Consider the following 23,784-nt stretch of genomic DNA (forward strand, 5'->3'; position numbering starts at 1 on the left):
GGAAAATTCAATGGAACAGATCTGTTGCAAAATCAATCTGCTATATTTCATCATGTTCTGTCGTTATTATAAGATTTATGATTGAAAAGTATGAAAACAAAAAGTGGTTTACATGGATGTATTGATGTAAAGTCTCCTCTATCTGTTGATTAAAAAACGAACTTTTTCGCGCTTTGAGTCTTAGTTTTCACTTTCCCAAAAATCATACATTTTTACAGAAACCGCTATATTAAAGAAACAGTACGTGATAGAGCATTTCTGATTCTGGATTCATTTTCTCTACAAGAATCACGTAATGGATATTGCAAACAAATTTTGTGTTGTACAGTGTTATAGTTAAATCACTATGTCTGAAACAATCAGGTGTGTTTAGTCAAGCAAGTACTGAAAACTTTCACCGTTTCGAGAACCGCAAATCTCTGTAACTTTGTCACACGCAAGTGTTAGAATTCTAAACTTCCTTGCGTCAATCAAAACTTCTACTAAACACTACAAATTTTGACCTTGCAACAGAACTATTCATGAATCATTGAACTTACATAGTGGCTCACGAAAGTATTCGAACCCGTGTAAGAAAAAACTGAAATAAAGAGTCTGTATATGTTTCGAAGATTTTTTTACTTTGAATTATTAAACAGAAATCTATATGTATTCTAGACTGAACACATTAACTCAATCGTACAGGCAATTGTCCACTGTTAATGAAAATAAAAATCGTTTTGATTTCGCCGAGATTGAATGATCAGTTAATCAAGTAACACGCTGCAACTCGAAAATATTAAAAATATACCAGAAGACACGATAACCGGAGCAAGCAGTGTTCACCACGGTTAGTGATTCAAATAAAGCCAGTCAAACTGCAGTTGAGAATTTCAATTATCATTAAAAACGATTTGCCTCAAGCAGTAAGCAATAAATAGCAGAACAAAATATGTACAAGAAATTGAGATTCTCGACTACCTCATCGATCATTGATATGTGCACTACAGGAACTCCAGTGTCGTATAAATGAGCGACTCTACTACTTACTCAGGCGTCTGGCATATGAATGGTTGTATTACTTACGTAGGTGCGAAGGGATGCAAGGCCGTGGCTGCGGCTGCAGCCGCGAGCTGTCCCGGGTTCCTCGCGAGGGCCAACGCAGCTGCACTCGTCGGGAACGCCGCCCTCGCGGCGCCAACTCTCCCGCGTTGGATAGCGACTCCTCTAAGCGCCGCGGCTGTAACAACACATACGCATGCCAATGCTCGTTCTCCTACCTTCTCGTACCGCTTTTGGTGAGTTTACTGCCGGCCATGACCGTTTCGCTGTTTCATTACAAATAAGAGCGACGACGAGGCGAGGTTCTCTTTACACTGATTGCGAGACAACTTTCAGGGAGTTGAACGGAGTCAGGGGATATTTCAAGAGAGAACCGAAGGGCTCGTTCAGCTCTGAAAACGTTGGGAACGACGCCATTGGGGGAAAACACCAGTTTTAACCACGAAACCTTATATAACAATCCATTCTCAAGAAATATCAATGATATATATTAAACAATTATACTGAATTTCTATATTTATGCACAAGAACATGGAGGCTCAAAAGCCACATTGTTCAAAGACAGATTCGAACATGAAGACTAAGAAAGAAGGTTCATTCTTTGATAATGAACGATGGGGCAAACATAAAGTTGTTACGCAGAACTGGTTGCGTTATCAGCGCAGTAAGCAAAATGCTGAATGGAGTAATCAACGTAAGAACAATCCAAGCCCAGACGATCCTACCACGTCTAACGAGAAACCTAAGGAAATCAAAAAACCATTGAAGGCAAGTGTAAGAACTGGCTCTCCAACGTCGACTCGGAGCGGGGTCAAATTCACTTTACCGCAGGAGAGCAGTCGAAGGACAGAACTGAGCTACATGGACAGAATTCGAAGATTCTGTAAGAGACCAGTATGTGTAGTGATCATACTGATGTTAGTTTATATTATTGTACCATGTTCTCTGATCTGCGTGATGACTTACTTTTTAATCGAGTGGCGATCGAAGAAGAAATCGATGTACAGAGGAAAACCGTACGGCTGACCAAAAATCGAGAAAACATTTTAATAAACGCAAGAGTTGAAGTATATTAAAAAATAGTCCTAATGCCTTCTCAAGGCGTTCGAGATTGTGTTCAATGGATTTTTGATAAAATGGAAAGAGCACAAGCGATTGGAGAACGATTTAGAATCCCGTAAAACCTGATTTCGAGGAGAGAAAATCAAAAGCAAGACTTGGCGAAGTAAACGAGCTTTCAGCCTTTAACGATCACGTGGGAGGAGAGATCTCGAGCGACAATTAGACGAAGAAATCGGCTCGTTCTACAGATGGAACCTCGAACCAAAGATGTTTCTTTCGGCAAACGGAAATGGCTGGATCGGCGACGTATCCGGCCTCGATTGATCGCGCGGACCTTCTCTTTGTCTCTCGGCTTCTTTGGTCCGGACGACGGAACAATAAAAACTGATGTTTCTGCCTACCTTTTGTCCACGACGTCACCGTGTGCGCGTGTGTCTCTACTATAAACACGTGCCTTCACGCTCTCTGCGTGACCCGCGATGAACTTCCGCCCTCGAAGAGATCAAGGAGCGCTCGCGCCTTTTGTCTTTATAACTCTCTTCTCTTTCTTTTTTCACAGCACAATTCTTATCTCTCTTGTTCAAAGGCAAAGCAAAGTGCTGATGGTTACTTGAAGTTCAATTAGTTGTATCGAGAAAATAAAATACTGTTTTTCCTCTTTTCAAACACTGTTTTTACATGAATATATAACTCAATAATTTTATAGTTTATTCTGTTGAATATTTTTGAATGAACGCTCCCCAATTTCTCCAAGAAGTAGAGATCCACGCGATATATTGCACGTTTAAGAGAATACTTGCTCAGTGGTAATTACAAGCTAGAAAAGACCGTGGTGTACGAGCAACAGTTAAACAACAATCATCAACAACAGCAATAACCACGGGGTCAAACAATAGTGTCAACTACCGTGCAAAGTGTCGCACGTGTGGTTAGCATAGGATACAAAAAAACCGAGATTAAGATTTTCGACTGAATTGTTATTCGTACGTCATACAAGAGAAGACTATGTCTGTACAAAACTGATGGGTGTGCGTCAAGAAAAACAAGACTATACAGAGCGTGTGAATATATGCATTTACAGCAGGCGCATTCCAAAAAACGTCGGTGTGCGAGGTTTTATATGCGATGGTTAAACAACAACAAGAGTTCGAACGGGACGAGTCAAGATCTGTAGTTACTGTTTCGCGTGCCAATTTCGACGCCCAAGTCGAAATTCATTGGCGGATTGATTCGCAATTTGATTAGATTAGAATTTCGCTTCGTTTCCGGCCTCCAATTAACGATAATTAATTAATCAACGGCCGGACGCTGTCCGGTATTTAGAATTAATGAATTTCGGTGACAGGATATTGAACCCGCAAGCGAAAATTATTAAAAATATTGTAAAACATGATAAATTAAAATAGAAACACAATATTTCTTGTATCTCGAAATTCTGAGTTCAAATCTGGATGCATTGCAAAATGTAAGGAAGAAAATAATGGAAGTTCTAACCACAGATCAATAATCGTCACGTATGTAAGTAAATGGCGCCCTAAATGGCGTACTGGGTTCGCTAATTACGTAAGAAGGAACATCGGTGATGCGTATCCCAGAGAGAACAGGGAAGAGGGAATGATAAAATGAAGAAAAAATACTCTCCCCGATTTCGACAAGAGTTATTCCTGCATTCTCGACATTTCGATGCTGTACATAACTCGTGTTTCCCTTTCATGGGAAACACGATTGTTATTGGCTGGTCGTATGCGTCAATGACTAGTGGGTTAGACATGGATAGGTAAAGGGTGAAGTAGATCCTTAATTAATTAACTACTAATCAATAGAATTTTCTAAAGTTACTTGAATAATAAGAAAATTGCTTGGGAAATATAATTAAGAGATTGCCTCATCATTCTTTTAACAGAAGTATTAAATCAGATTAATTTAATCCATGTACTGTCATTTCCGAATTATATGAGAATAGACGACGTACGATGTGAGCTCGCGATTGAAAGGTAATTCCTTTTAATTAATTGGTTCTAATCGCGTCTAGTTTGACACGCTGCTGCTCCACGGATTATCCAGCTATTAGGCGATCGTTACTAATTAAGTCGACCTATGAGGCGGAAACGCTGACTAATCTCAGCTCGTATGCGGCTGACACGAGGTTAAAGGAAAATCGTTGAATGAAGTAGCCGAGTATTAACGACTATGCTCGATTCCTAAGAAATTGGTTCCGTTTTAGATCCTTTGAAGGATGAGGCAATTTCTCTCGGTTATCAATGTCTTCGCGGTTTCCTCCAGGGAAACGTGTCTCTCTTCCAATTATGTACTTGGAATCTCCTTCGATATCTTTTATGTAATTAGAATTTAATACATGAATCAAATGTGAAATGTAAGAATCAATGTATAAATATTCCAGTAAAATATTTAATACAAAGCAAGCTCTATCAATCTATCTATCTATCTATATATCATCCTTCTTTTATATTTACAATTTCTATAAATCTCAGATACAATGCTTTCGATTTCGTTTTAATCCATCATTTCTTGGACAGTTACTACACCAAATAGTAACTTCTGAACAGTAGCGTGTCTGTCACGTTGTCAGGAAGAGACACGGTTTCCCGTTCGAGAATCCGAGGCGTGACACGTGAAACGGGGTTACAAGGATCAAAGAACCAAACGGGGTGGGTCGGACGTGCTTCGCCGATTGCGGCGTCAGTTCCGGATTGGTGTGGATGGATTATTATTATTATTGTCTCTGTATATATCTCTTTCGCACTCTTTCGCTCTCATTCTGTACCTTCGTCTCGCCGCCGCCCTGGGTGCAAGGACGAGCGGTGCGGCCGCAGGGGATGGTGTGACCGCGGCCGCGGCCACTGCCGCGGCTGCAGCTGCCGATGGCGTCGCCGCCCCCAGCCAGCTCCACGGCATGGCCGGTAACCTGTATCCTGTTCATTGTCACAAATCTGTTAGTTCCATCGTTTTCATCGCTAAAAGCGACTACGTAGCTGGCTACGTCGTCCGATCAATCCCTAGTCTCCGGCACCTTGGATCTCTTCACATAATTATAGTTACATGATGTAATTAAGTTATGAGACAGTTTCTAAGTTTGAATCGTTGTACAATAGAATAAAAATCGTATTCTAAATCTCGTAAAAATATTTGTCAGTTAGTTTCTCCGTGAATTGTATTACAGATAAGCCGCAAGTATTCATGCAAATGATTACATTGATAAAAATGCAAAATGTTCTATAACTGACTGACAACGTATTTGATTATCTTCTAATCTAATTCGTTTGCGAAGGATGTATATTATTACATTTTGTTCTATAATGGGATACTTGATCCATGGCACCGATTAGGAGTTGAATGTGGCAGTCGTCAGAGTATATTTTAACACCAGTTTTCATAAGGTGAAGTTATCGAGTAAAAAGAAAATGTGGTTTAATTAAACGATACTGAAAAGTTCCTTATCGTGGCCTTCGGTGTCAGTTAGCGAGCTCTTTTCTAAGAAGGTTGCTTTACCAGACACAACTTCTTTTCTTGTTCCATCGAAAGCTAATTAATTTAATCTTCAACCCTATCTCCTTGCACAAGCTTGCAAGCGTATCTCTCCTTTGCTACAACGTCATTCCCTTCCTTAATGAAATATCTGTAAAGTTGCACAAATTCTAAGTAACTAAATCGGAATGAACACTTGGGACTTCGTCTGAAACGAAAATTTGATTACACCTATCCGAAACGTGGAATCTATCCAGAATGTAAATTATTAAAAGGAAGAATTGTTAAGAGTAACAAGAGTAAAATGGAACGAGGCCCGATATCGGGTAAAGAATCGTTGGATATAAAAGGAATTCGACGATTTGACAAGTGAATTATGCCAGCATAGATAACGAGAGAAACGGAGTAACCGAATATCGAAACAGATTAACATTGTCCGCCCGGAATCGCATATTCAAATTTTATGCAGATCTACGATTCGGAATTCTGCTTCGTTAGAGCGTTTCGATGGGACTGCATCTCGTTTGTTTTCTCCAATTGGTGATACTCTGCAAGCTTCTTTGGAATAATAATTGTTTCCACTGTTTTATATGCTTGGTTTCATTCCAAAATAGAATTTGGCTAGATTTGATTACACGGCTGCGTCGCTTGCATATTTCATGTGAATTAAAAAAATCCATGCCAGGGTCGAATGTGAAATTGAAACATCTTAAAAACTGTTCTGTAAATCGCTGTTACAGTTATTACAGCTTCTTCAGGAACTATCCAAGAGTGTATAAGTCCCAACGGATACGAACTTCCTATTTTTATATCGACGTCGATCCTCTTAGCCCGTCGTTTCTATTTCACGGCTATCAGAAGTTCCTATTTACCTGTATCCATCCGACTTTTAGTCCGCCGGAATGAATCCAATTCCCAGCGTGTCGGAAAGTCCCTCTCGCACCCGCGAATCCGAATAAAGACGTTGATAATTCCCGTCGCTCGTACTTATTTCGTTTTTTTTTTCATTTATCGAACTCGCGATTTCTTCGGAGTTTTTTAATTAAATTCCTCGTTAACGATCATCGGCCGACGAACCGAGACAATGTATTATTAATTAACTCGGCCCCTCGTCGACGCTGATTTATTCGCGTATACACAATGCGTTCTCTGTTTACCCATGAATGCAACCGAATTGTTAATTACAACCGTGTTTATTTATCGGCTCGTCGTCAAACCGATCGACATTTTCCTGCTTACGTTGCATCAAATCTGAATTATGCATTCACAAATCTAATCGCACATTCAGCGAGATTTTTTAGTATTTATCAAATGCGAACGTATTGAGAAACAAATAAATAGGAATGGTTCGTTCGACAATCGAGTAGTCAAAGTAGTTCTAAGTTTGATTAGAAATGCTCCGGTCTCTGATTGTCGAATGGGAGATAGTTCGAGTCTGTCTCACTCCTATTCGTATTGAAAGGGTCCTTAATGAAATTTTCGATTGTCCTATAGAAATTCCAGGACAAGTTTGTCGAGTGTAGATTACAACATGACCGAATCACTGATTTGAAATTAAAGTTTTCACTCGTAAATTAGAAATTCATGTCAAAATTTTAGCAGAGTCGTGATAAATAAATTTAGTATTAAAATGTAAGCTGTACGGTGGTTCGAGTTCCGAGTACATCTCCTTTAAGCGCTCATTGTAGTTTTTTTACGCGAGGAACGCGCGACATGCCAGGAACGAACGAACGTCCCTTCTAAATTATTAAAACGTAGGTTGAAAACGAAACGTGGGCCGAGACGGGAATCGATGAAATTTCTATCGGGCTCGCGTACGTCTGCGATTACGCCGAATAATTAACGGCCGACACCGAATTGAGTCGTAATTAATTATGTAAATAGCTGCCACGTTCAATTTGTTATTAGATTCATTCACGAGGCGGCGATTAACGAGGCGGTCGACAACGAATTCCCCGTGGCACGGCGTTCTCCTCGTGGTTTCCCAATGAATTACAAGCAAAAATTGTCCCGTAAAATCAATCGTCCCACGTCGATTGATCAAGTAATTGCGTAATTCCGAACACTTCTGCGATTGCCTAATTAATTCATGCAAATGAATGCAACCAAGATAATGTTACAAATTTACTTATGCAAGAGATTTCCCGTTCTGTTCAAGCAATTTCTGACTTTATCTCCATTACGAAGCAATTTGTACTCTTCAATATTCTTAACGGTTTCATCTTGCACGACATTTATATAAGCATCTTAACTTCAATTATTCGAATTCCCTTCTATTCCAGATCACTTATTCATTAAACGTTATAAACATTTAAGATCCTTCAAATTCTTTCAACGTTCTCGTATAAAATCGTCGCGTAACACATTAAGCGAAGAGCCGGTGTAACCTTGAATCGATGAAAAGCCATAGGCTTTCAGACTCGCGGAATAATCAATGGTGGTTGACGGCGGGTGCATCGGGGTGGTTTGCGTACGTCGAGAGTCATCGTCGGCCTACGAGGCTGTGAGTAATTAATACGATTGAATTCTATTCTACCGGCTGGCGCAGCTTTGAGGCTTTCGCGCCGAGCGAGGCTGCAGAAACAGAAGAGACGGGAGAGAGACGACGACGACGACGACGACGACGGGGGGTTGCGGGAGAGGGGGAGGCCTCCGCTGGGTTGCTGCGAGCGATCAATAAACGCCGCTGCCAGCATCCACCCCTGGATTCGCGTCTCTCGCTCTCTAAGCTTCTCGTCGTTCCACCTCACCCCTCGACACTCTTTCTTTTTTCCTACCCTTCTTTCGAGAAAGTTCGCTGTCCCATTCGATTTACTCTTTCTTCGAGACTATGTTTCTTTCGAAGAACACAGAAGTCTCGCTGGTCCTAAGGGGTCCTGCGTTTCCAGAGCGAATTTTATTCCTCGTTCCAACTCCTCCGATCGATTTCACGCTCGCCTTTCCGAATGCTTCCGCTTCCCAGCTGGTTTTTTCAAAGATCCCATGCCTCTGTCGCGGTTAACTTCGCCGGATTCACTCTCGATTTTTGCAGGCGATTCTACTCTGGAACGTCTCGATTTTCACTCCATTCCAAGCGTTTCTCACTCCACTTTCCCTTTCGAAATTCCAACACTTTTTCACCGCTAGTTTATTTTTTTTCAAATACTTTCCCAGTTCTGTACAAACTTGTATCTTCTTATAACTGCATACATTCTTGATATTTTCTTTAATGGTTTTGGAGCACGAAGTTATGTAATCTCATAATATTTTTCATCCCCATAGCCAAACATTATTCTTCCGCTCCACCCTTCTGAAACGTCTTTCTCTTTTCACAACACGTCTCGTTATTCTGAAATTCTCCGTTAGGCTTCCCCGTTTCCCTCACATTAGCGACAACCTCTTCCACGTTCTGAGAATTTTTTCACAAATCTGCGACGAAATCATATAAGACCAACGAAACATTTCACACATTTTTTCTTCTAAAATTCCCTGTGCTTTTATATTAATTTTAATGAATACGTCCAATCGGAATTCGTGGTCCAACGGAAAAATTTTAAGACTTCTCGATGAAGGTATTACGGGTCGACTTTTTGAAAAACAAGTTAATACTATTTGCGAAGAAGAGAAAAATCACAGGAAGGCTATTAAGCGAAGTTGAGTCGGGAGTGAAAACCGTCGAATTTGCAACGAAAGCTTTTCTCGTTCCACGAGGGTTTTGCTCGAATTAGCAGCTCTAACGATCCCTTCAAAGTCGCGTCGGAATTAAGCGAGGATTAAAATTCTCCAATTCTCCTTTTTACAGAATTTAAGGATAGTGCTCTGTTAACTTTCTGCTGACGAAACGCTAGCCATTAACCTTTGGCAAAATTAATTATAAGGAACAGCACTTTTTTACGACTCAACATATTCTCAATTATAATTTTCCTACACCGATTTCAAATTGATCTAACATCAATTAAAAAAGGATTCATTATACGTGCGAGGAGATCGACGTGATCGTGGCTAGAGCAGTACTACCACTGATAAAAATCTTCTGTAAACAAAGCAATACAATGAAAATCTAAGAAAGAAAACATTTATAAAACAACGTAAAACTAAATCATGAAAGGATGTTATGAATTAAAGAATTCAGACATAATTGTTGAAGATTAACTTGTCTGCCGTAAATATTTCTTGCCAGACATAGTAAAGGTAAAACAGACATTGAGGTAGAGTTGCTGGTAAGAGGAACTAAAAGTCGAATGCACTGGAGTAGTAGAGGAACCGCAGTCACATGAGCCACGAGTAAAGCAACAGCGATTAGGTGTGTGTAAATTACTCGCCACTTCTCTTTGCCAATTACACGCGGTAACGTCAACGTTCTCGGGGCTAATGGTAATCGTCGGACGAACGGCTCCCGGAAATTTTGGCCTCCCCCCCTTCTCTGTCTCTTAGACCTCTTTGACCAGGAAAAGCCACCCCTATTCGATCGGTATTCCCGTAGGCCGTACTGGGTGACGGAAATAAATGAACTCCTACGAAAGATTCTGAACATTTATAAGTGTAATTATCTTGGGCGGATATCGATTGGTGTATAAAGGAGTTAAGTCTTTGTAATCTCGCAAGAGGTTCACGTTCCTCCGGATATAATTAGTTCCTTTGTTCCGGATTAGAGAATCGAAGTGCTGCGTAAAGGTGGTCGATAATGAGTAAAAGTTGAGCTCGGTAAAGTGGTCCCTTTGAGGCGTCTTCAAAGGGAGTGTGCACTCTTCGTGAACTTTTATCAGGGAACAACCGTTGAAGCTAGTTTAAGTTAACCCGGTAACAAGCGAAATTTCACCACTGGAAATCGACTTCGCCTGATGAAAAATTCAGATTCAAATTTCGCCGGAGCGTGTTAAAGTAACGATAAATACGAAGCGGAGGGGTTCAGAATATTTCGCTCGAGTGATAATCAGAATATTCGTTGCCTAAACGATCAACCAACGCGTTCCCGAAGCGGGCAACAAAATGCATTCTCTGCTGGGTAAACAATTATTACAACGATCTCGCTACACAGATACGTAAACCGAAAAACTCGCAGTTTTCAACGAAAAAATACAGTTCGGGCCTCATCGATTAACATATTCCATGCACTAAGTTAAACGATTCGTTCCAGAAATAGCAATCATAGTATGTAATAATTCAAATCATGGTATAGTTATAATAATGATAATATATGTATTGTATCCGTATGTAACGATCTCGTACGAAAGCCATTCGACATAAAAGTAGATGCAGTTATTAGCATAATATAAAAAATGTGATCTTCTACTACTCTTCAGAGAAGAAAATAAACGATACCTATTGAATAATTATTAACCTTCGAAAAAGCATAACGTTTCTAACACTCAAACGAAAATTTCCATCCTAATTCATAAATCATTTCAATAGCCTCCTCCGTCCCTAAACTAGAAACTTCGATCAGGGATTCAATAATTCTCTTGATAAAAAAAGAGAAACCACTTTCACTAGCATTTCGTTTCTTCGCCTAAACTTAGCGTGAACTCTTTCAACAGTTCCGTGGTGCCGAATTCAGACACTGAAAGTGTTGATAATGAAAAAAGAAATAAAAGAAAACATAGTGGATGGCAATGTAAGAAGAGAAGACAAATCCTTTTTCGTTTTCTGTCTGCGTACACGTCGAGCTTTTCAAAAAAAGTGCATCCCCACTCGGTACTGGGTGACTGCTAATTGCTGGCGGTGTTTGTTCACGCTCAGCGGTAACTAATTAACGCTACGCACTGACGACTAATTAGTGAATGCCAGGCCAAACATCCAGTAAGAAAGGTGAACACAGGAATAATCGTGTTTTTTTTTTGTAGAGAAATGAAAGAAAAGAATGATGTCATTGTCAGTGACGAAGCTCGCGTTTTTTTTTTCTTTTTTTCTTGAACGATCATTGTGAAATAATAAATCATTCAATGAGCAAATTATTCGATAAATTGAAAGATAATATTCCCTAACAAGAATGAAGAATTTGTATCAGTTCAAATATTTTGTTTAACCTTATGCAAGATATTTTGAAAGATCCAACTTGTTTGTTGACAAGAACGTCGTTTTTACATTTTGGTAAATTTGTGCAACGGGTTTCAAAGAGAAGAGCGAGCAACGTGACCGACGCGATCGGCCTCCGAACGATGCGAGACACGAGAATTAATTAGTTACCACTAAATCAAAGGCTTGTTGTCACTTGTCGAGCATGCAGCAACCTTTGCCCGGCCAAAAATTACCGTCATCGTATTCTCGCCAACTAACACACCGTGCCACGATCCAATATAACATTAATCAATGACAACAGTTCCAAAAAAGGAAAAAATGTGAACATAAAAGATGAAAAAATAGAAACGACGACAATAAGTGCGTGAATCGATTTAGGAATAAACTTAGAAGTTGAAATAAAACGAATCAGGGGCTAAAAAAAGTTAAACGAATCCCGTCATGGCAGCTCGAACGAGAATGATTGAAATGAAGAGATGAGACAATGAGCTTCAGAATTCGAGTGAACGTTACCGTATTACGAGAGAGGGGTGAGGAGCACAGCGAGAGACGCTAATTGAAAAGAAGATAACGTTACTCCGATGAGGGGAGTCAAAAGGCGGGAGAACGGTAAGAGAAGAAAAAAACACTGAATAAGAGTGGTAACAAAAAAAAAAGCGTTCTCTGGTAGATGGCATGCTTTCCTCTTTACCTCTCGTTACAACATTCTTGTCTCGCGGATGCCTTTCATGAAATAAAAAACGCGAGCAATTAGCCGGTACAACTTGCATTACGGGCTCCTCATCTCTCCCTCTCCCCGTCCTTCGTTCTGGATGAAAGAACGGGTCTGGTTGTCAAAAACGATTTTGACTCGCGGAGAAGAGATAAGCGGCGAACAAGACCGAAAAATTAACAGGAAAAGTGAATGTGAGTGAATTCGAAAAAAAAAACAAGTGAGAACGAAAAAAGAAGAGTATAAGAAGAAAAACGTAAGTGTAAGATACACTAGGAAACGTTTCCGTTTCCGCAATCCACACTACATACTCAGCTCTCGTATACGTGTACGTAGGTGCAAAATATATATAATGTATATAATAGTAATCTGTACGACTGCCAGGACGGACGTACCATAACACGTGAAATTATAATAATATAATAAGGTATCGCCGTATGTATCCGTATATACAAGATGTTCGCATATATCAATATACCTTTTAAACGAGACAAAGCAACATCGCATCTGTGGAAGAATCAGATTTCATTTAACTTTCAGTTTGTATCATGCATACGAATACATACGCGGTTATCGTTACATATATTCAATATATAGATATATATATATATGTACGGTATATATAATAATAATATATATATATAATGTATTCACAAGTGAATCTCATATGAAGGCAAGCCAAGGCCACGACATGAGACGTGCAAATTAAAAAAGGTAATAATTATTAAAAAAAGAAGCAAGTAAAAAATTCTCTCCCAAAACCGCTTTCCAACCACAACCAAGCACAACCACAGGCAAGGTACGGGCCTTTGTCAACGAGACAGTCATCAACCAGTGAATATATGTGGCGCATTACCGTGATTATTATATATATAATGTAATAGTAACAATTCGAAAAATCTATGTATATATATGTAATGTATGTATAATATATATACGTATGAAGTACGAGAGATGGGTTAATAGTATAATGGTTCGTGGGTTCGAGGACCAAGGAGCGAGATGAAGGATTTGGATGATCGAGGATCGATTAATAAATACATGACGAGCACCGTCGAAGGGTGATCGTTAATACGACTAATTGCTTAACTGTTTAACCACAGTGGTTCGGTATTAATCGGTTAAACGAATCGACGAGTGTAGCTCAATATAATTTCGACGAACACGGTGGCGAAACAGCGTTGGCTATCTTTTTTCTGTTTTAGTTAGAAACGTGTCATTCGAATGCGTTTCAAACAGTGATTTTTCGAGAATGCTAGATATTTAGTTCCCGATGTTCAAGTTACGCATAGCAGAGTTAATGTGTTTACATGCCACGTTAAGTACGAGACACTACCTACTATTGTTCTAAGTCATCTATGTACACACTACCATCTTGAAGATGTTAATCGGCGAAAGAATAAATTCAAGGTCCTTCCCTAATTTTTCAACCGTTGACATTTCACAATCTACAAAAATGTTCAAATCATTCGTACTACGAGATAGCGATCGCACAAAAAGTAATCAGCGCTGATGCGCCAGCCGCGTATCGTCGCGCGAGCGTCACAGAAAATGAGAGTTGCTTGCACAGCCATAGTTATTCATCGAACAAAAATATGATACGTGTGAAATAAAAGTAAAAAAAAAATAAGAAAAAAAGACGATGATAGAGGGTGCTTTTTTTAGAGACTGGTGGTGTTTTGCGAGCAGTGTGCGCCGCGATCCGGATTAATCGATTAATCGAGAGTATAAAAAGGGGATCAGACAGCCAGAGATACGGGAGACGATACGGGGACGGTTTGGCGGATAAAGTTCGGTGGTGAACTGGGCACAAAAGAGCGATGGGTTAATGTAGTAAATCGTTACGCTAAAAATTAATCAAATCATACGAATTATTACGTACGAGAATACCTCATGCTTTTACCACCGGACAGAGGAAACCCTAGAGACTAAAAGCTAGCACAGGCGAGACTCGTATATATATATATTGCTTCTGTTTGAAAAAATATTTGTTTGTTTTGCATTCGACACTAAGAAATTAATCCCGACCTTTCTCCATTTCTCTTCGCATTTTCCCATCCGCTGCCCGTGGCATCCGGTTCTTCCGGTCAAAGTATTCTCCACCGATTCTTCGCCATAATTTCTTCTCATCTTCGTTCATTCTCATCCTCCCAAGAATTAAGTACAATCTTGTATTATAAAATTTTGATGACCGATTCCTCTTTCCGAATTCTCTTCCTTCCTCAACTTTATCTTCAATTCCGGTGAAGAAGTTTTATTCTCATTCGCTTAGTCATTATTTTCCCTTGGGAAGAGCCATCGCAGTCCTCCTGATCCGTTTCGTCGCTCTTGACCTTTCCCGGCTTGAATAACCCCTCCACGAGTAGTAGCTACGTGCGCCCCGATTCAACGAGTTAGTTTAGCAAGCTGGAGGCGTCGAAATAGCAGCCACCCCTACGTTTTATTCGCTTTCGAGACCCGCTGGGCATATTTAAACCAGTAAATATCGCGAGCTTTATTCATACGGTGAATTCTTACCGGCCCTTATTAAAAATTTCAAAGCCGCACGGATCTAATTAGTAATTTCATTTAGCTTGAATACGCTTTCAGGTATGAAAACATTTAAATAGCAGCAGCGACGAATGAATCAATGGAACAACGTCAATTTGTGTATTCGCACATTTGTACAAGCTCTTTGTATTATAAAAGTAAAAAGAGCTTATTATTTCTGACTTATATTGATTCATACGCGAAAGGTTTTGGATCGTGTCATACTTTCACTTTTTTTTAAGTTTGGCAATTTTAAATTTCGTCCGGATTTCTCGAGCGCACGAAGCTACAGCTCGTAGGAAGAACGCCATCGTTTCTTCTCTCTTCAGGTGTGTACAGCCAGTACAGGGATCGTGGACGCGTCGCAGGAACGAACGTATCGGTAAAAGAACTAACAGAGAGGCAAGAAACGAACACAGAGAGAACGTGGGCGAGAGCACGGCGGAAAGACGCTTTTCTTAGTTGTATTTGCAACGACCTTAAAAACGTTTACGTGGTGAAAAAAGTGGTAGTACACGTGGCATGCAAACGTGGTGACGTGTGGCTTTAACCCTTTCGCACTCGAATTTAAACCGAGAAAAAGATAGAATTTTCTCTTTAGTTTTTCAATTAGATATAATAAATGAGACAGCTGCGAATTTTAATTAGATAGTTAATTTTATGTTAATCTGGTGTCATGAAATATTCTTCATGAAAAGGGTTTGGTTCTAGAGTGCGAACGGAGTTAAAGGGCCTCAATCGATCGATGGAACGTTCCAAACATTGTTTGAATCATTTCTTGAAAGCGAATTGTGCTTTAAAATATTTGCTTGAACCGTCCATTTCTCGACTGTACAGATCTACTTGTCTACAATCGGGTTACAATCGACTTCGGGCTCTTTGTCGCAGTGTGTTAAAATCACTGAAAGCTGGACGCCACTAATCAAGACCAAAAAAAGCCTACTGCATGCATTTCATGGAGATTCGTTTCACATTTTTGGTGACTGGACATCTTTTCCGAGACGACGTATGAAATTCTAAGTTCGACCGATTAAATTATCGAAGAAAAAGGATGCTCAGCGATCGAAGGATAAAAGAACAGTGTGATTGGAAATTAGAATGACTATTCTCCCGCAATGATAAAAAATTCGAGACATCGATCGGCGAAGAGAAACTCCGGGAAACAGGTAGTTATCGCGAAGTTTAACGAGGGAGAAAGAAGTATCAAAGAAGATAAATAAAGTAAAGAAACGAGGGGAACGAAGTTCCAATAACGAGATTGTCTCAAGGGCGTAACAAATGAAAATATAATCGAACCGAAGGGAGAAATAAAGGAAATGAAGATAGAAAAAAAAAAGTTTGAGAAGGGAAACGAGCGATGCATGCCACGTAATCGAATCGCGAAATGGTCAATTAGAATTCTTCCTGGTTTTCTTTTTCTGACAAAGTAGAAAAATTCGTCTTTATTGCCTGGTCAAAAAACACATTCAATTACTCAACTAGGATTTGTTCGATGGACATTACCTAGTAATCATGTCTTAAACGCGTGAGTAATTTGAGAACTTGACATTAAAAAGAATCATACAAATAATAAATTAAAAAAGTATTGTAGTGATTTCAGGCTTTTAATGATCGTTTTTAATTCAGAGATTCAATATGTTGTTTTTAATAGAAGGATCTATAATATGTTATGGTAATGGAACAATTGATTAAATATTATCTCTCTACTGTCAAGTTCCCGAAATTCCTGCCATGTTAAACTATCGAATTCTACGTTATACATATCCGAACACTTTGAAATCGAGTTACCGCGATAACCTACGAAGAGAAATAATTATCTGGAATTAGAGAACCGAATCGATCCACCACGCTTCGAGACGTTTAATTCGATTTCCAGCTTCTTCCTGGAATTTTCTATTGTACCGTTTCATATCACACCGCGTTTCTCTCATCATATCCATCTTTATCTCTTTCTTGATATTCTCTGTTGTCGTTCTTCTTTCTTCACAATCCATTTCCACTATTTCACTCTGTCCTATTGATATTATCTTTCTCTTCCAAGTGGCATTCGGAAACGCAAAGTAGCGCGTTTTTCGATAAAAAAAATGATAGAAAATATAAAAGGGGGATACGATTCTTCGCTTTGTTTTCCCTTTCTGACAATTATTCGTTGTTCTCGATGTGAAGTCTCGCGAGTAATACTGATCTTGCTGCTAGGAAGCAAATACTTTAACGTCAGACAGTAAACATATTTCGAAAGAGAATCAGTCAGTCTGACTATTTTCAACTGCTATCAGTTATTATAATGAATGCAAGTCAATTTTAATGAACAATGAATTATTTTAAATTGTCGGTTCTCATTGATTTATCATGTGGTATGTTAGGCCATCCGGGTCGACGAATTCTTTTTCCCTAAACTCGATTCACAAGGTTCGGTACGGCGTTAATATAAATCGGTATAGTACGTTGCCAATGACTACGGACAACTTATGGAATGTACCGTTTACAATTATAAAAATGTATAAAATATAAAAAGGTAACTCTGTTGCGATCACTAGAAACAACACCCTGTATCGACTTGAAGAATAAAATACATAAAACTTACGCTAATTGTATAAAAAAGAGGAAAAAACGTTCCGATCACGGAACGTCTTGAATACCCTGTAGTTCCGCGATTAATACTAATCTTATTCTAAACTTGATTCACGAGAATGCTTGCGAATAGTAGAAACATCAGCGAGGACAAAAAAAATTAATCCCGAGGAAGATTGATCGTTCTGCTTTGCGTTTTGGTATGAAAAATCGGCTCTTTTTCTCCAGCGAGGGTGAAGGAATTTTCCGGGGATGTTTGTTCTCGCTGTAAGAGTTTCCTCTTCGCAAGGATCATTTCTCGCGATTAGGAATCATTCGTTAATACGACCTATCACTGACCGATAGACGCTACTCGCGTGGCTATTTCTACGTAATTTTCGAGTTTTCGTTAAAAGGAATCATCACTGGGTCGCAATTTTTGTTTTCGAATAAATATTAAATCCTTGTAAGTTTTACGTGTAAGTGTGTAAATGTGTGAGAAAGACGAAGGAACGGGAGCTTGGTCGTGTGAGCACGAGGTCATCCCTCGTCTCCGAGGGAGAACAGAGATTAAAAAAAGACGATAAAAAAAAATGTTTCGAGTAGTAGAGTGAGTAGTCCGCGAGATGGTTGAACGACGAGCAAATTAGTTGTAGGTAAATAAAGTCTGTACACCCACCTTGATTCTGCTGGAATCATCGAGAACCCTAAAAAGAGAAGCTCGTGGGGGCGTGGGGATTGGTTCGAGTTTTCTCGAGGAGTTTTTACTCGCGAGGACCATCTAAGGGTCAGTGCTAGGCCCGTGGCGAGCCGTGAAAACGAGCTGCGTCAGCTTCGTTTCCACGTGAAAGCGTGCCGTCAGTCAGTCGAGTGTATCAAGCGAATTTGGAGAATTCATTACGATACCAATTAATAAATTCCTTTAATAAATCATAACTTGACAATTTCTTTTTAATAAAAAAAATTGCTTCAGCTACTTCGACTGACTCGACACGCGTAAAATCGTTCCTCAGAGGCACAACGAGGGTCCGCTGACTGGACTTCGGCGAAGTTAATGGGAGAAAAAAGCGATAGAAATAAAAAAAATAAGAAAAAATATGTAGTAGCAATCGTGAAGATTATAGACTGTCCTCTTTCTGTCGAGAGACGACGAGTCTCTCCCGTTAGATACTCGTGGCTGTCTTTCAATTTGCTTTCTCTGTCTCTCTCTCTCTCTCTTTCTTTTAAATATATGTTGGCTTGGTCGTGGTGTGTTGGCGGCTGGGGAGGAAACAAACGAAAATAGTGAAACTCTTTTTTTTTGGTTTTGCGTTTTCACTGCGCGTTCGCCGCGAGGTACTCCTCGTTGCATTGCGTTTCGTTGATTCTCGTCTCATTGTCTTTTCGTCTCACTGTCGTCGCCTTTTCGATGGCCTCGCCTTCAGGAGAGCCCGTGGCAATTCTCACGGATCTCGAAGTAGAGATTCAGTAATGCCGATTCCGGCACGTCGTGGAAGCACCTACCCTCTGGCCACTGCACGCACACTGAAACACAAAACACACGAACACATGATTACGTCAGTATGTTTCATCGATTTCTTTATTTTGTAGGAAATAAACTTCAGATCGATTTTTCGCTTGTTGGACAATTCCTTTCTATTTAAATAATAATATACTACTTCTTACTTTTCCATCATTCATTTCATCAATTGCACGATTTCATAAAAATTATTGAGCCTTAGCTATCACATATTAACTTAATACGAAACCAATTGGTTTAAAACAATTGTTAAAAGTCTCACTAGGGAAGATGTGATTCCTGTCTCAATCTATCAGAGTAAGGTCAAATAAAGAGAAAGAAGTAAAGGTGTCTGAGTTCTTCCGCGGTTAGGGTGCTACTCGATCGTATTTTATTTCGCGCGGAGTATGTTGGGTAACGGCGTCCACGTGCGCGTTTCTCACGGAAGATGGATCCAGCATCCATCGGGAATCCTTCAGAGAGAACAGAGGCTCGCTTCGCGCAATAAATTATCCAGTTGTCGATATCAGACTCCGGCTCTGCTGCAGACATTCGCCTTGCCGCCCCCCCCCTTTTTGCCTCACGAGGAAAAAAGAAGGGAAAACATCTGAAGGATTCCAGATGCTTCTCTCTTAGGAATTGAAGTTCAATTCCAAGTAAAATAGATGCGTGTTCGTTTCTGGATTTTCAGAAACATATCTATATATATAATAATTGCTAATGTTTTATGTAAATATGAACTAGTTTTAAATTTTAATTTGGTGGAAGACTAAACGAGATAGACTGTTTTTATTAAGAAACAAGGGAGTTCTATCATGAACGAACGAAAGGAAGGTGCATAGTCGAAACGGTTAAGCTGTATGACGATTGGCTGGTTTCGCGAATGCGGGAACGAACGTGGATTTATCGCAGACCCGTTCCGCGATAAATTACCCGAGACACCGTATTTCACCGGGCAATTTCGATCGGCATTTGTAATTCGGATTGGTCCTGGCCGAGGGGAGGTCCGCGATAATGGAATTTCAAATAAAAACGAATGGCCGGGGCCCGATCGGACGTAGCATCGTTGCTTACGTTATAGCCCGGGCATTTGTACGGCTATTTTTCATCGGCCCCGTAAAAATCCATCAAAAAAACGTGAAATAGATTTTGCGCAGTGGCCGAAAATTGTTTCCGAAATTTCCGGAAACCCGGTTTAATACCGGTGGATCGTATTTCGTGTGGATAATGGCCACTCTGAAAATGTCAGAGATGATTGGTCCGATAGCAAGAGAATAGCCTCTGTATTAGACTCGTGAACCTGATACGAACATTTCCAATTATCCCATTTTGTCTTTCTATCAAGGTCTAATACAATAACTATTATTAATAATAGACATTGTACGATATTCTAATTAATATTCAGTCGTCTGCTATGTGACATAAACCGGGTCTGGTTTTCATTATTATGAAAAATATAATTAAAAATTCCACCAGGATTAAATACAAAATCAGTTCCTCTTTTTGTGGATTGTCCTGATATATTTCTGCTGTTTCGTCAAAGAAAAGGCCTAAAGGAAGGAACTGGGTGAATATATTCGTGGGATTATTAATGGAATTCAGGAGTCACTGTGTGTGGATATGATAAAAAATTTTGAAATTTGAAAATTTGAAAAGAATAATATTGTAATATGGTTTTCAATAAAAATTTTGCCAATTTTCTGAATATAAATATAATTAATTTATAAATAATTTCCGGAAGTTTTTCTTGAAATACCCTTCATCAATATTATCATAAAACAAACGAGACTTTCATTTTTATATAATGGCTATAAAATTGGATTGGAAGTTAAGTGTACTGGAGTAGCAGTGGATTATCGCGAATGAACGATGATTTAGGCGAAAATAATGGGCCTTGATAGCGACTCGGGATGATCATCATTGACGAAGCGAACGTCGCGCGTCGCTGGGAGGATGGATCGTGGGATCGCGTGTTGGATGGTTGTATCTTTGGGCCGAAACGAAAACGGAAAGCGGCGAATTATTCGTCCAACCTTAACTCGGTGATCAGAAGGGAACTAGGTTTCGCGGATGGGCCGCGTCGGCTCGTTACGGGCACGCAATATCTTCTCGAAAACTCTACCAATCTCCTGCATATCTCGGTCTAATTTAAATCTCAATTCTTCAGGTTGATAAACAAACGTGATCAAATGCGATAATGCCGGGGGTTTATTCACATTTTATCTTATTTATACGGAGTGAGTCAATAAGGAGTATCACACGGAGCGACACAATTTTTTTTCTCAATATTCACTACGTGATTCATAGAGATTCTCATGCCAAAACTCAATCTGGAAGCAGAAATGCTCTATTTCCGTAAAATAGCGGTTTTTTAAAAATGCACAATTTTAGAGGAAATTGCTTCCGGATTTGTTTTTGGCACGAGAAACTTTATACGAATCACGCAGTGGATATAGCAAAAAATAAAAAATGTTTTGTTTTATTTGGCTGTGTCATGTGCAATAACTTGTTTATCGATTTTATCAAAACGTGCACCCGTGTATTTTCACAAATCGAAATCTCTGCTAGACTTTAGAATAAATTGCATTACTGAGCAATTTCTTCTCTATCGGTACAAAGAATTCTGATATGAATCCAACATGTACAAGAATTGGAAATTATCTTCACGATTATGGGATGTAAGGAATATCTTGGAAAACATTTCAAGAGAAATTCTCGTTGAGCGAATCTCTTTATGATTCCATTCTCGACAGCCTTCCACCATTTCGTTTGAGCAGAGTCGTTACGGGGTACCTATTTCGACCACGATTTACCCCGAAAACTTCCTGAAGCTACTCGTTTCCTCCTCGCGCAACGACGCCCATTCTTTTTAAAATTGCACATTGTGGAACGGGACCGTGCAAACGTTACAGAAACAACAAGCCATGCGGCACACGCGAGAAACTGCCGTTACGTGGTTTGTTTTCGCCAGCCACCCTCTGTCCCATCGTAAATTTACCCTTGCCCAGCCTGTCGCGAAAATGCTCGAGAAAAACACGATGCGCTCTGTAAAAGCGGACTATTCGCCTTTCTTTATTGACACACAGAATCCGCGATTCTTCGTTAAAGTTGCGTGTTAATAGACCAATCTTTCCAAAGGTCAAAACGTTCAGACAATGAATTTATTTTTTTTTTACAATTGTGATGGAAATAGAAGTCAAGCATTTATGATTAATCAAGAATAATGATTTTCATCGAAACAAATGATATACATTCTTCTTTCTTTATTACCATTTCTACTATGAAAAATATGTAACATTTGATACTACAATTTGTCACAGTCAACAAACTTAAAGGAAACTCTGGGGAGTTACTTTACTTCGGGAAAGGTTCCAAGAATTTCGCGACAGGGAGAACAACGTGAGGTAAAGTAACGCTGCGACATGTGTAGACGAGAAAGTTCGAGAGATGCCATTCATCGATGCGATGGAAAAGCATATAGCTTCCCAGGTTCGTGCGCGCCGGCGACGAATACGTTTCTCGGAGTCGAACCTTTTCGCGTCACTAGACTCCTCCGCGCCACTGCGTCGGCCTCCATTTGCGAAATTGTTTCTACCTGTTCGCATTTTATCAAACGCGAATTCTAGATCAAATAGAAACTTTCATGAATATCTATATACACGTGTCTTACTGCGTTGTGTCGTACAGACATTTTTGTCATGCGTTGAATACATATTTTACAGTTTCACGAGACACGCTTGTTTCATTGGTTCTGTCTAAGGAAAATGAAAGAGAAAGCGATAAGCAAAAACCTAATAGAAATAATAATAAAAGTATATCACGAAAACAAAAAATATAGTAAGAGTAAACGAGAAACACCAGGAAAATTCTAAACCACAAAAAAAGGCATTAAAAGGGTTGGACAAGTAGAGGAGTCATTAAAAGAGTTTTCCTTAAGCCCTACACTGTGTAATTAATTTATAGCAAATTCAGAAGAACTGAGAAACTTATTTTTTTTTAATTTCATCTCCTCGTGCACGTTATAAAATGTGTTAAATTAATGAATTTTTGATCGTATAACATTTCATAGTAACTGTAAACAGTATTTACTTTGCTGAGTGTCGGATAAAAAGAAGTTGAACGATCGCCGGGATGCAGAAAAGCGAAACGAGATTTCTGAAGAACAGTTTCTATACTCGCAATCAGAATAAACGTCGATTTCCATCGAGCGAACTTTCTTCCGACAAACACGGAGAGAATCACGAGCTTATCTTCCACGGTATCATTTTCAATGACGAAAACAATGCAATCGGAGTGCGGGCCTGAGGAATGAAACTGGTTCGAGAAGAGGTCACCATTTTAGATTAAATTTCCTGGTTCTCCATTTTCAAATTAAAATATCGACGAATGTGATCGGTCGAAAAATATTTTTATTTGCACCGACAATTTCACAGAATATGTCCAAACGACGGCACAAAAATAATATATATATATATATTAAAAATAGCCTCTTCGTGTCATGTTTCAATCTTTTAGGACAATTTGCATTTATTTCCTTTTTAGCAAATAAAAACTTTTGAAATGAAATTGAAATTCGAAAGAATCCGAGACGGATATGGAAACTGAGCTGGATATCCGAACACCCCCGAGGGAACTGTTCCATAAAATAGCGAGTGGCGTGGCCCGTTTCACTGGCAACCCATCGCCGGAGGAAAATTAAAAGTTATCGAGCAGTGTAGCCTCGGAAAAAGTCGTTACACGGACTCTGACACGGTAACATCGTGAAAATAAGAATGAAATTGGGAGTCGGTCGGAGTGTGAAAAATGTTACGAAGTTACCTAAGAGATTTACGTGCCCTCTCGCAGCTTGATACTTGAATTACAACTATTTTTATCTTTACCAATATAATTCCATTTGTTAGTGAACCAC

The 23,784-nt window shown here is 39.5% G+C and overlaps 1 protein-coding gene across 9 annotated transcripts in view; it reads right to left on the minus strand.

Moving 5' to 3' along the window:
• LOC108625260 (RNA-binding Fox protein 1) overlaps positions 1–23,784 on the minus strand; it is a 232,621-nt gene that overhangs the window by 17,192 nt on the left and 191,645 nt on the right. For 6 of the 9 annotated variants that reach the window (XM_018025112.2, XM_018025110.2, XM_018025108.2 and 3 more), the window contains 2 exons: positions 18,881–18,901; positions 1,066–1,219 (listed from right to left, as the gene is read on the minus strand). In XM_018025112.2, the coding sequence (XP_017880601.1) occupies positions 1,066–1,219; positions 18,881–18,901 (175 nt within the window). Of the gene's footprint in view, positions 1–1,065; positions 1,220–4,888; positions 5,037–18,880; positions 18,902–23,784 lie in introns of all 9 variants that reach the window. The other 3 variants (XM_018025109.2, XM_018025107.2, XM_018025105.2) reach the window with 1 other exon arrangement.

Source organism: Ceratina calcarata, unplaced genomic scaffold (assembly GCF_001652005.2).
Source record: "Ceratina calcarata isolate Rehan_Ccalc_2016 unplaced genomic scaffold, ASM165200v1 scaffold350.2, whole genome shotgun sequence".
Taxonomy (NCBI): domain Eukaryota; kingdom Metazoa; phylum Arthropoda; class Insecta; order Hymenoptera; family Apidae; genus Ceratina; species Ceratina calcarata.